Source organism: Eptesicus fuscus, chromosome 9 (genome assembly GCF_027574615.1).
Source record: "Eptesicus fuscus isolate TK198812 chromosome 9, DD_ASM_mEF_20220401, whole genome shotgun sequence".
Lineage (NCBI taxonomy): Eukaryota > Metazoa > Chordata > Mammalia > Chiroptera > Vespertilionidae > Eptesicus > Eptesicus fuscus.
The window spans coordinates 50,005,857-50,018,718 of record NC_072481.1 but is presented as its reverse complement, the minus strand read 5'-3'; the positions used below and the strand labels follow the sequence as shown (position 1 = coordinate 50,018,718).

At 37.7% G+C, this 12,862-nt stretch overlaps 1 protein-coding gene across 8 annotated transcripts in view; it reads right to left on the bottom strand.

Moving 5' to 3' along the window:
- Positions 1-12,862, bottom strand: part of SRSF11 (serine and arginine rich splicing factor 11) — a 38,051-nt gene that overhangs the window by 6,224 nt on the left and 18,965 nt on the right. For all 8 annotated transcript variants that reach the window (XM_054720960.1, XM_054720963.1, XM_054720959.1 and 5 more), the window contains 6 exons: positions 11,408-11,517; positions 9,561-9,653; positions 7,466-7,515; positions 5,718-5,845; positions 4,027-4,108; positions 3,490-3,621 (listed from right to left, as the gene is read on the bottom strand). In XM_054720960.1, coding sequence (XP_054576935.1) covers positions 3,490-3,621; positions 4,027-4,108; positions 5,718-5,845; positions 7,466-7,515; positions 9,561-9,653; positions 11,408-11,517 — 595 coding nt within the window. The remainder of the gene's footprint in view (positions 1-3,489; positions 3,622-4,026; positions 4,109-5,717; positions 5,846-7,465; positions 7,516-9,560; positions 9,654-11,407; positions 11,518-12,862) is intronic.

The following is a 12,862-nucleotide window of genomic DNA, read 5'->3' as shown; positions in this document are numbered from 1 at the left end:
GGCTGGCAGGCAGAAGCGGTTAGGGGCAATCAGGAAGGCAGGCAGGCGAGCAGATGGGAGCCAGCAGTCCTGAATTGTGAGAGGGATGTCCATCTGCCCGTTTAGGCCCGATTCCACCGGGCAGTCGGACATCCCTCGAGGAGTCCCAGATTGGAGGGTGCAGGCTGGGCTGAGGGACCCCCTCCCCCCATGCACGAATTTCGTGCACCGGGCCTCTAGTAGTTTAATAATTGTCTCTAGGCTCTTCAACAGTCCTTTTTCTCTCAAGTGATTTGTTTCCCAATCCACCATTGCTCTATGTCCTATGTCAGGCCAAAGCTCATTAAAATGCACTATCAAAATTATTAGTATTTTTCCAAAGCACACACACATGTTAACTAACCTCTTGCATGGACCTAGCCAACTTTCTACCTTTGTTTCTGCTGCTAACTATTCTGGACTACTTGGTGCTACTAGAAAAAATATTGCATCATAATCAATTGGTACTGTAACCATACCAATTTTAAGTCTTTTAACAGATTGTTATAAATTGACTTTTATTTAAAACAATCTGCAGCATGTTTAAAAAATATATATTTTATTGAATTTGTACAGAGAAGGAGAGGGAGAAGGATAGTTAGAAACATCGATCAGCTGCCTCCTACATACCTCCTACTGGGGATGTGCCCGCAACCAAGGTACATGCCCTTGATCAGAATCAAACCTGGGACCTTTCAGTCCGCAGGCCGATGCTCTATCCACTGAGCCAAACCGGTTAGGGCTGAGCATGTTTTGTAAAGGATGCTTTGTTATTATTTCTTTAAAACAGTTTCTCTATTACTTGTGCTCAGTCTTCTCCTTCTAGCATCCCTATGATACAAATGTTTTGTTTCACGGTGTCCCAAAGTTTCCTTAAACTATCCTCCTGATCTTCAGTTTTTTCCTTTTGCTGCTCTAATTGGTTTTTTTCCTACCTTGTATTTCAAGTCACTGATTCTATCTTCTGCCCCACTTAATCTACTTTTGAATCCTTCCAGTGTATTCTTTATGTCAGATATTAATCTTCATTTCCAACTGATTCTTATTTATGGTTTCTATTTCCTGTTTCATACTGTTTTATTTCTAAGTTCTGGAAATCCTAAGTCCCTTGATCATCTTTATAACCATTACTTTGAACTCTGTATCTGGTAAATTGCTTGCCTCCTTTTCACTTAGCTTTCTTTCTGGAGTTTCCCCCTTTTATTTGTGTGTTATCTCCCCATTTTTGCTGTCCCTTTGTATTTTTTCTATGTATTAGATCAAATTGCTATGCCTTCCAGTCTTTATGCGATGGTCTTATGTTGTAAGTGTTTTGTGGGACTCATTGGTGCAGTCTCTCAGATCTCTTAAGTTGGGGGGCAGGAGGGAGCCTAGGAATGCCCCTTGTGTAATTTGGGATTTCCTATTATAATTGGGTCTTGAATTTTGTTGTCCCATTCGTGGGAAGAATCTCCTCTCAGGATGGGTGAATGTGAGGCTCACTCCCATCCACATTGTGTGTGTTGTGCAGGTGTGCATCTGATCACAAACAGTCTTGGACAACAGGTCTCCTACCAGGCAAAGGTCTTTGCTTCTAAGCTAACAGCTTGCCTGAGATCAACTGAGAACACGTATTCCCCGTGAGATTTGCTACAGAAATACACCCCCCCCCCCCCTTAATCACCATTTCCCCCAAGACTATGGACAAAGGGATCAATAATATATTTGTTAAATGAGAAATCCCTTACATCCATAAACATACATATACATTTATTCTTAACTATTCCATAATTTTAGAGATTAAAGTGTCTCTTGTTGCTCTAAGCTGATTCTCCCATTCCCCCCTCCTTGGTCACTCTGTTCCGTCAGTTACTCCCTCTCTTTATTCAAGTTATTTTTATTTTGTTAATCCTCACCAGAGGATATTTTTCCATTGATTTTTAGAGAGTGGAAGGGAGGGGAGAATACAGAGAGAGAGAAACATAGATGCTAGTCACATTGTTTGGTTGCCTCCCACACATGCCCTGACCAGGGCCAGGTATCAAGCCTGCAACCGAGGTATGTGCCCTTGACTGGAATCGGACCCAGGATCCTTCGGGGTATATGTGGGAGGAAGCTTGTTTGACTAAATTAAGAAATGACCCACCCTGTAAAACACAACTAAAAGCCTTGTTACAGTCTCAAACAGTCAGCAAAACTATCCCAGAATTTATGTTCCCAGTTGTTATATGTTTAGAAGAATAAATTTTGTTGGTCCCCTGCTGTCATTTTTAAAAATTACAGAATTAAATGCATAAATGGGCAAAGAAGTATAAAGAACTACTTCTAGAAAAATAAGGCAAATATTTTAGAAAGAGATGGACAGTTGCTAAAAAAAGTGTTGTGAAACAATATGTAACAACTATACATAGAAAAAAAAATTGGCATTTTTCAAGTGACAGAATTCTCTTGCCACTTTAAAGGTGGTTAAGAAGAAAATAATTTTGTATATGTTACTCAAGACTAGCATGCTAATTTAAAGTTTCACTTCAAATGAAAAAGACTGATTATTGAACACACATTTAAGTCAAAATGTTTGCCTTTTATTAAAAAAATTGTATATTTTTATTGATTTCAGAGAGATAAGGAAAGGGAAAGAAAGAAACATCAATGATGAGAGAATCATCAATCAGCTGCCTCCTGCAAGCACCCCACTGGGGATCAAACCTGCAATCTAAAGGGGCCCTGACCAGGAATACAATCTCCTGGTTCATGGATCAACACCGAATCACTGAGCCATACGGGCAGGGCAATATATTTGCTTTTTAATAAATCCTCACTTCAGTTCTCTACTGGTCCCAAATCATGGGATAAGAGACTCTCTAAATATGGCACAGAGTCAATTTTAATATGTAGCATATATTTACTGATTTCAGAGAAGAAGAGAAAGGGAGAGATAGAAACATCAATGCTGAGAGAGAATTGTTTCTCGGCTGCCTCCTGCAACCCCTATTGTGGATTGAGCCCCCAACCTCGCATGGGTTCTGACCAGGAGTTGAACCTTGACCTCCTGGTTCATAGGTCAATGCTCAGCCACTGAGTCACAGCGGCCAGGCATTAATAAATATTTTTAAGTGTCGATGATGAGATATGTAAACATGAATTAAAGCATGGTTGTCTGTCAAACTCTTTGGCATATCACAAGGAATGGCTGGTAGCACTACATCCACAGTGGTGGTTGAATGGATAGGAGGAAATAAAGGAAGGTGGTAGGACAGCTAAAAATTTCTACTACACAACAATCTTACCTAGATCTTCAGCTATAAATAGAAATCTGAAGTTTACAAAGGAAACAAGAGAAACAAATGCTAGTCTCACCAAACTTTAAATAGTTTCTCCCCCTTCTATTGCTATTTCCCAATACCATCGCTTTTGTCATTAAGTAGCACAGTATTTGGGGTCTTGGGAACTCTAAAATTTGTCTTCCTACCCAATGTTAACAGTCTACTATACCTGTTTTTGGATGTGCTCCTTGACCTTCTACCTCTCTCTCTGGAATGAGATCTTCTCCGTCTGGGACTTTTGGATCGTCGCCTACTCCTTGACTTAGAATGTGACCTCCTTCTAGATCTGCTTCTTGACCGCCTAATTAAAGAAAGCCAATACATCATATAATAAACATTTTTATTACCTTAGAAATATGAATACCATTTGTTCAACCTATCAAACTAGTCCTATGTCCATTGAAACTACAACAGCAAACTTAAAAATACTGCTAGAGCATGAAAAAAAAAAATCTGAATGATTTGCATTGCCTTCCTCCTACCCCTGAATGTTTTTGGGTTTTAAAGTAGCAATCATCTATTTTAGCCCATACCTTTTCTCCATTTCTACATGTGTGAACACTTATTTACACACATTGCTAACAGGATTGGTTACTTAGAGACGGTTTAACCAGTAGCTGCAAGGTGAAGAGTCAGTAAACTAAGAAGGATGTGGCATATAGAACTTACCTTTGTACAATTGAATAACAAAAGCAATCTATCTAACCTGTGTCTGGAAGATGAAGGAGTCCTCCTCCTCCTAGAGCGTGATCTTGACCTTGAGTGCCTTCGTTTTTCTTCTTTTTTATCTGGATTTGTAAGAAAATAAATCTGGATTTTAAAACCATCAAATAGATTAATCCCATTCAGGAATTAATGTAATCCCATTTAGGAATTGTGTAAGAATTTATCTTAATTTTTAGCATTTACATAAATTCCTTAAATGTTACAAGTAATCATTTTACAATAAAAATGTTGAAGCTTATTGAAGTGACAGAAATTATCCAGGGTTTTGACAGATCCAAATTAGACTTGTGATTTTCGGCTAGCCAAATTAATAATTTCATTTTCTAGACTCAGGAGTCTGTCAAGTGTTGTCCATAAAATAATCTATGAAAAGAGTTATCTTTTTCACCCTTTATTCTTTAAAGGTTTATAAACAAGAAGTCCCTTTTCCACTCCTAGATATTACTTTCCCAAATTTAACTACATTTCACTGAGATTAATACATTAACCCTTTGGTCCATGGACAAACATTCTAACCACTGAGCAAAACAGCCATGGCCTCATAATCTGTCTCTCCTCTTCCTCACCAATGTTCAATTGTGTAAGTAGAGGAAATAGATCTGGAATGATTTGTCCAATTTCCTAGTTTTTAAATAACACATAATAAGAGAAATAAAGCCATTACACTTATGAACAATCATCTCAGTGAGAATGAGTCCTCTTTCACATTCAGAGTCTTTTATTAATAGAATTCAAATTATTGTAATGTCATTATTAATTTAAAAAACATTGGAGAAAAAAATCATCCAGAAACCGCTTTTAGTCATTTTGGTTATGAGTTTTCACTGAACACAATTACAGCATGGTATTCTAGCTTTGGAGTCAGCGATCCAGTTGTGTACTGAAAATTACAGCTCCTATTTGACATGTCACCTTGGGATAATATTTTGTTAAATGAGATAACACACATAAAGCACTTAGTATTAATTCATCCATTATTGTACTTATTTTCCAAATGCTACACCTACTAAAAAAATCTTCCTACTTACTAAGAAATAACAGTGAAAAATAAAATATTATTTAATGGGGGAACCAAAGATCAAAACATAGGCCAACAGTAGGATAACCATTCATTCCATCTCAAAAAGATAATCTGCAAAAAAATAAGGTCTGCTTTTCTTTAAACAAACAGCATCATCAGAAGCATCATCTCTTGGTCAAATAAAAGACTAAAATCAATTGGGCTATCCCCACATAACAACCATAAATGATAAAGAACAATCCCAAACTATAAATTAAAAACAAAACAAAACAAAAATCACACCAATTATTAGATAATCCTAGGTTCTACTAACATTTTGGAATGGATCATTTGAAGCAGGGGTGGTGCCTGTCCTGTATGCTGAAGGATGTTTAGCAGTATCCCTGACCCTCTGCCCACGAGATACATTTGGTACCAGCACAATAACTAAGTGTCTCTAAATATTTCCAAGTATGTCTGGGTGTCAACTCCAACTCCCGCCCCGCCCCCTAATGAAATCACTCTACTAAAATTGATCTTTTATCAGAATTTGAAAAAACTAAAAAATGACTAGAGTATTAAGTCAAAAAATGTTCAAACTAATGCACTAATCATATTTGCAAACAATCATGTAGTTTAATATTCAACATAAGTGCATAAACATATTTTACCTGGTTCTATGGCAGCAGATATTAGGGACTGTGCTTCTCGTACTCTCTTCATGGCTTCCTCTATTTCTTTACTAGAAGTATCTGATTTCAGACTCGGTGAAACAAGACCAGCAGCTACATGATTCAACCTGAAACAGAACCAAGAATTGAGATAGGAAATATTTTAAAATGCACAATAGCATTTCAAATAAACATACGTTTCATATAACATTTTAGTAAGCCATTCCTTGGGAAAAAAGGGGAGGATTCCATTTTTTTGGTAAAACCATACATAGTATAAGTACCCTTTTGAATATTTAAATGCCACCTGCATTTTAAAGACTCAGGATATCTGCAATAAGAAAAATGCCTACATAAATTCATCAAATTTCCATACACATTTTGAGAAATGCTAGTACTGGAAATATGCTAATGCTAAAGATTTTTGAATAATGAAACTTTTCTTCATATGACCTAAAAACTTTCTACGTCATAATTCTGTTGGAGAAGAGCATTTTAAGTTTGTGGAAGAAATGGGGCAGAGGCTGATGGCATACCAAAGTTACTCATGAAATTCCTGATCGGAAAGGCTAAAGATGCACTTTTAAGGGTTTATGTATGTGAGAAAAAAATTAGACACAAAATTTAGGACAGTAATCATTTGTGGGAAGAGTGGGAAATGTAAATAAAAATGGGTATGCAAGGAATTTCAACTTTATTAATATTTCATTTTATAAGCTGGGTGACAAGTACCCGCTTGGATTTTTTTCTCGTTTTTTTTTTTTTTTTAAAAAGCCCACAAACTAATACAGCGAAATAATCCTATCTTCCCTTTTCCCATACTCTTCCACTTATTGATAGTAACTTCCACCAAGGAGAAAAATCATTCAATTCAAATTTAACATACCAACAAATTACCAATGAAAGTAACTATGACTTTGTTACATGTATACCAAGTAGGAAATAGAAAAGTGACAGCAGGAAGAGTACTTTTCAAAGCACCTAAAAGATGTTGGCCATTATTATGGTGATATATGCCAGTCCTTGGCTCTAGGATTGTGATTCCCTCATTTCTGTCTCCCAACTACTATTCATCCCCTAGAGCTTAGCTTCTCTGATCTTCAAACTAAGTTCTTGTAATAAGTTCTTTCCATAGCACCACTGTACTTCATCTAGTTGGATCCACATGCTTTAAATAACATCTCGCATCCAAACTAGTGTATAAATGCTATAAAGATACAACTTTATAGTAGGTATTCAATATATATTTTAAATGAATGAATTAAAAATAATGTTTAGCTCTTTTCCCATTATTTTGGTATAAGTTATTTACAATTATTTAAAAAAACTCCAAATTACACTAAGACAAATCCTCTTTTTTTCTTTTTTTAAAAAAAATATATTCTATTGCTTTTTTTACAGAGAGGAAGGGAGAGGGACAGAGAGCTAGAAACATCAATCAGCTGCCTCCCGCACACTCCCCACTGGGCATGTGGTCACAACCAAGGTACATGCCCCTGATCAGAATCGAACCTGGGACCCCTGATTCTGCAGGCCAATGCTCTATCCACTGAGCCAAACCAGTTAGGGCCAAAATCCTCTTATAGATGGACTCACCACTGGATTTTTCTCCCTGTTTCTAGAAAACTGAATTACATATTACATGCCTTGAGACAACTTTCTTTTTAGCTTATCAAAAAATAACTGTTGTCTAGACATTCAATACTATATGCATATCATCAATGGAAACACAGAAAAAAAATCCTTACTTGGGATCAACAGTACTCATAAGCTTCAGCAGCTGATCTGCAGCAAGAGACTAAAAAAAAAAACCAAAATATAACAACAGTGAGAATACGTAAAGCAATAACGATTTCCTTTTATTTTTTTAGGATGTTGAAATGTCCTAGGAGATCCTGGCAAACCTACAAAAAGTAACATACCAGGCACATCAATGACCAACAAAATTACAATGCCAGCCAAATGTCATAGTAGGTTTTCTAGTAGTCACATTGAAAAAATAAAACAAAAAACAGGTGACATTAGTGACCATAGTATTGATTGGATACTCAAAAGTGCTTTATCCAAGTTAAATATCCTATATTAGAGGCCTGGTGCATGGAATTTGTACACTGGGGGTGGGGTTGGGGTGGGTGGGTGGGAAGGGAGTGTCCCCTCAGCCTGGCCTGCACCCTCTCACAATCCGGGAGCCCTCAGGGGATATCTGACTGACATGGAGGTGGGAGAGGCTCCCGCCACCACTGCTGCGCTCGCCAGCTTCTGGCCGAGTGGAATTCCCCCTGTGGGAGCACACTTGACCACCAGGGGGCAGCTCCTGCATTGAGCATCTGTCCCCTGGTGGTCAGTGCGTGTCATAACGACCGGTTGTTCTGCTGCTGGATCAAAATCAGGTCTCCCGAGGGGTCCCAGATTACGAGAGGGACCCAACTGGTGCACTATCGCAGCCAGGGAGGGACACGGGAGGTTGGCCAGCTGGGGAGGGACCGGTCGGAGCATAATAAAAGCCTAATATGCTAAGTGTCCGGTTGTCCAGTTGGTCGTTCAACCAATCAAAGTGTAATATGCTAATGATATGCTAAGGGTGCTCAACCGCTCACTATAATGTGCACTGACCACCAGGGAGCAGATGCTATGACCGGTAGGTTAGCTTGTTGCTGGGGTCCGGCTGATTGGGACTGAGCGAGACAGGCCAGACATGCTCTGGAGCCCTCCCGCGGCCCCTCCCCGGGTGACCAACCTCCCATATCCCTCCCTGGGCCTGGCCTGTGCCTTCTCACAATCTGGGACTCCTCAGGGGATGTTGGGAGAACTGGTTTTGGCCCAATCCTGCAGGCCAGGCTAAGGGGACTACACTGGTGCATGAATCCGTGCACCGGGCCTCTAGGGAAGATTATAAAACTGAACCATCTAGTTTTTATAGAACAACTAGAGGCCTAGTGCACAAAATTCATGCACTGATAGGGTCCCTAGTGGCTGCTGGCGAGGGCTTTCCTCCCTTCCCCCGGCTGCCTGCAGTAGCTGCTGGCCAGGGCCTCCCTCTCTTCCCCCGGCCAGCCCCACCCCCTGGTTGAACTCTGGGAAGAACTCAGGTGGAGGGGACAATTTGCATACTACACTTTTATTATACAGGATTACCTTCTGCTTATTTAAGACTTTATGAGGGAAAGTAACGCTTAAAAGAAACATGTAAAACACAACTCAAAGTACTTGGCCAATATAATAAATCAAAATATTTCCACAAAGGATATCCAAAAAAGTTCAAATCACAATGAGAGAAAACAGAATTTCCAAGTGAGCTAATGACAAAAAAAAAAAAAAAAAAAAAAAAAAAAAAAAAAAAAAGATCCCATAATATATTGAGGATGTGTTCAATTTCTGTGAAACTACTCTCTACTTTGAACTATATAAAATGAAAAATTTTTGCCTGGCCAGGTGGCTTAATTGGTTGGAGTATTATTGTGTATACCAAAAAAAGTTGCAGGTTCAATTAATTTCTGGTGAGGGCACATAACCTAGGTTGCAGGCTGGATGCCTGATTAGGGTGTGCAAAAGAGGCAAGTGAGTGATGTTTCTCTCTCTCTAAAAGTCAATAACAACAAAAAATCCTTGGATGAGGACTAAAAAAATAAAATGAAATGAAATAAAATAAAATATATAAAGTAAAATTCTTTAATAGGTTAATAGGCTAATAATGCAGTGACCTTTTAACAAGACTATATGAGAAAAAAAAACTACACCATAGCAATTAGTTATCGTCCGCTTTTGAAATGCCCAGTAGTTATAAGTAAAATAAAGTATTTAATTATAAGAATGAGCTCAAAGTTGAAGGGTATTAAATTATACCTGAGAGTTCAAGTTTGCTCCAGGAAGCCCAAGTGCAGCAAGGGCAGGATCAAGAGTAGGAGCTCCCAAAGCAGCCAATGGAACAGCGCCAATCTGTGAAATTACAAATTTTATTTATCTAAAATTTCATTTCTGTTCCTTATAGTGTGTGTGTGTTGGGGTGGGGGGGAGGAGGGAGGTCATCACCTTATTTTCTCCTCTAAAGGGCAAAGAACTAAGTTTAAGTCCACAGACTATGTGATCTCTGTTACAACTACTTGACTTTACCATTATAGCTTGAAAACAGGCATACACAATAAACAAATAGGCATAGTTTGCCTACCTCTGGCCTCATTTGCCACCTGTCATTATAGCACATTTATCCCTACAATCAGAATTTAGGGGGAAAAAGTCAATATATTCTTGTGCCAATCATAAATATTTGTTTCTTAGCTCCAAATCCAGTTCTTTGCCCTGTTTTGTGATATTTAAGGCAGCATTTCCCCATTGGCAGATAGAATCTTAAAAGCTTTATCTATTGGGGAATAAAGAACTGGAATGACATTGTGAAATGGATTTCTCTTCCTGGTTCCTATGTCCCCTTTTTGACTGTTACTGTAGCACCATATGAAATACCCAGTGGCCTTCACCTCTCAGAAAGTTTCAGAGCCATCTTCTTGGGCAGCTACCTAACAAGTTCTGTGGCATGCTGGGAAACTTCTCTAGTACCCACCCCTTTCCAAGGAGATCTTAATCTTATGCCCGGAGGGTTGCAAAGCCCTCTCATCTAAATGTGTTTTTCCCCCTTGTATTCTTTCTTCCTCAGCCCTAAAAGTAACGGTTGCTTCCTATATCTGCAACTTACGTATTCTTAGAGTTCCCTTAGTAAGGTCCAGTTACAAGTTACTAATTCCTTATACTAAACTCTCACGGTTCAAATTACTGTGTGATTGTGTCTCCTTTCCAATATAATTCTGATTAATAATTTAAGATACAAACCACACAAAATCCTATAGCTTTGCAGGCAGTTGACCTCTATAAAAGTTCTCCTAGCTTCAATTCATTTTTAATAAATATAAGTTTCCAAATTTTCTGTGATTTAACTATTTAGTAAGTACAATTAAACTGTGTTAATACTATTACATAAGCTATTTCAGCTTTTTCACAATTTTATACATCAAAGGTGTCTACAAATTTCTCAGGTCCACATTTTATATGTGACAATCAAAGTCATACTCATAAAAGCTGGGAATTCCTGATCTCATTCTCCTTCTATAATACCATATAGTTCACTTAACAGTTAACTAAACTATTTAGACAGGGAAAATGATTTAATAAAAGGAATGCTGTTATAAAGTTCTAGTTGAGGCTCTATCATTTGCTTTATCTGTGAAACCACTGACCAGTTAGTCTTTCTGAGTTGTTTCAATACATAACATTTAAAGAACCTTTTGCCTACTGATATGCTTTTTATATTGCCAAGTAAATTTTCCTCCAACTTGAATATTTTATTTCCCATATCAAATATATATCCACAAATACATTTTTATTTCAAGACATCAACTTAATTAAAAGACCCAGGTAAGAGCAAAAGATCAGAAAGCATTGGCAAAGAAGTCTGAAATTCACCTTTATTTTCTTTCCTGGTCAAAGCAAACATATTAAGTTTGTTCAACAGAAGTCTTATGCTCCACGAAATTTTTTTCATATTACTGAGTTATTTTGAGTCAGTGGCAAAACCAATATAACAGATATTCTTAAAATGCAAACTTCTAAGAATTCTCTTTAGGATTTATGATTGCAATAGCCTTTAATATAACACGATATCATTCTGTGAAATAGAATTACAATACTTAAAAAACTAATACCTGGGTAAGTGGGTTAGGAGTAGGCAGGAGTCCACCACCAGGCAGAAGACCTGCCACTGCATTAGCTGGTGCCAACAGAGACAAAGCCTTAGTCTCATCAGGAATAACTCCTGCAGAGAAACATCCTTGCATTAGAACACACCCTTTTGCAAGACAGAAAACACACAAAAACACCCAGAAAATGTCTCCCTGAAACACCACCTGAGTTTGTTGAAAGTACTTATGTTCGCTAAAATATAAAGCTTGATTTCTATTATTATTTATCATTAATTTTATGTCAGAATGAAACTTCAATGTGTGAAAATTTGTTTCCTTTTTTCTCTACAAATGGTTAAGTTTCTAGAGTAAAAAAAAATAGCACAATACACACTACTTTTTTGTTAACACTGCCAAGATTTCATCACCTGTACTCGATTTTTAAGTCATGAACCAAACGTAAGCAAGCACAGTCGGTTCTCCAGGGGTGTGCTCTCAACTTTCAAAAGCTGTTTTATGAACAACGACTCGTGTCGGCTGCTTCACTATAAAGCACACAGAAAAATCAAGATACACAAGACAAAAAAAGTTTGATTTAGGGGTTAATAATATGGTACAGTTACTATGATTTTCTTTTACACCTACCATACAAATTTTGTAAAAATTCAGAGAAGGAAAGTATGTAAAGGAAATATTCTGTTGGAATCAAGTGTAGGGCTTTTGCTGACTCATGAAAATGAATGTTTCTGAAGGTCTCTGAATACACACTGGATGTGTGTGGGGGAGTAGAAAGAGAGAGAGAGAGAGAGAGAATGGGTAAAACAACATGGCACATTCCTTACCTGTACAGTAAAATGCTTTATATTCCAGCATGTGCCATGCTAGCCATACCAAAAAATGCTGCTATACAGTGTGAGTTCAAAAGCTAACTTAAGCAAACTCCTAAAGTCGAAAACAACATGTATATCTGTTTTTAAAGCCTAATCTGTGTATTCAGATAACATCTAAGGGTCCTAAGACAAATATTTATGTACACAATTTAAATTCTATCCAACAGCAAAAGCCCTATACAGATGGATTAATCTGTTAATGTGCCCAAGCCCCCAAAATGAGAGTTCAATAATACAATTAAACTATATATTTGCAAATACCAGTAGTATTTCTGTAATACATATTAAGAAACTGCATCTCATCATAAAACATACAATATGTACAGGGCACTTAAGAGAAACTGGATAAGCTGCAGAAGAAAACTGTTGGGTGGTATTTTCAGCAGGGCCTGGTATATAGTTCAGGCTGAACCAGGGAAAAGAACTGTAAAACACAACAACAAAAAAGAAAAACCACTGTTAAATAAAGGTAATGGTTCCTTCCACCTATACTGAGAAGTGCCGATAATATAAACAAATGTATACTACACAGCACTGTTATCTTGCTTGTGTCAGAGCTGTCATCAATTTAGATACCCAGAGTTATGGA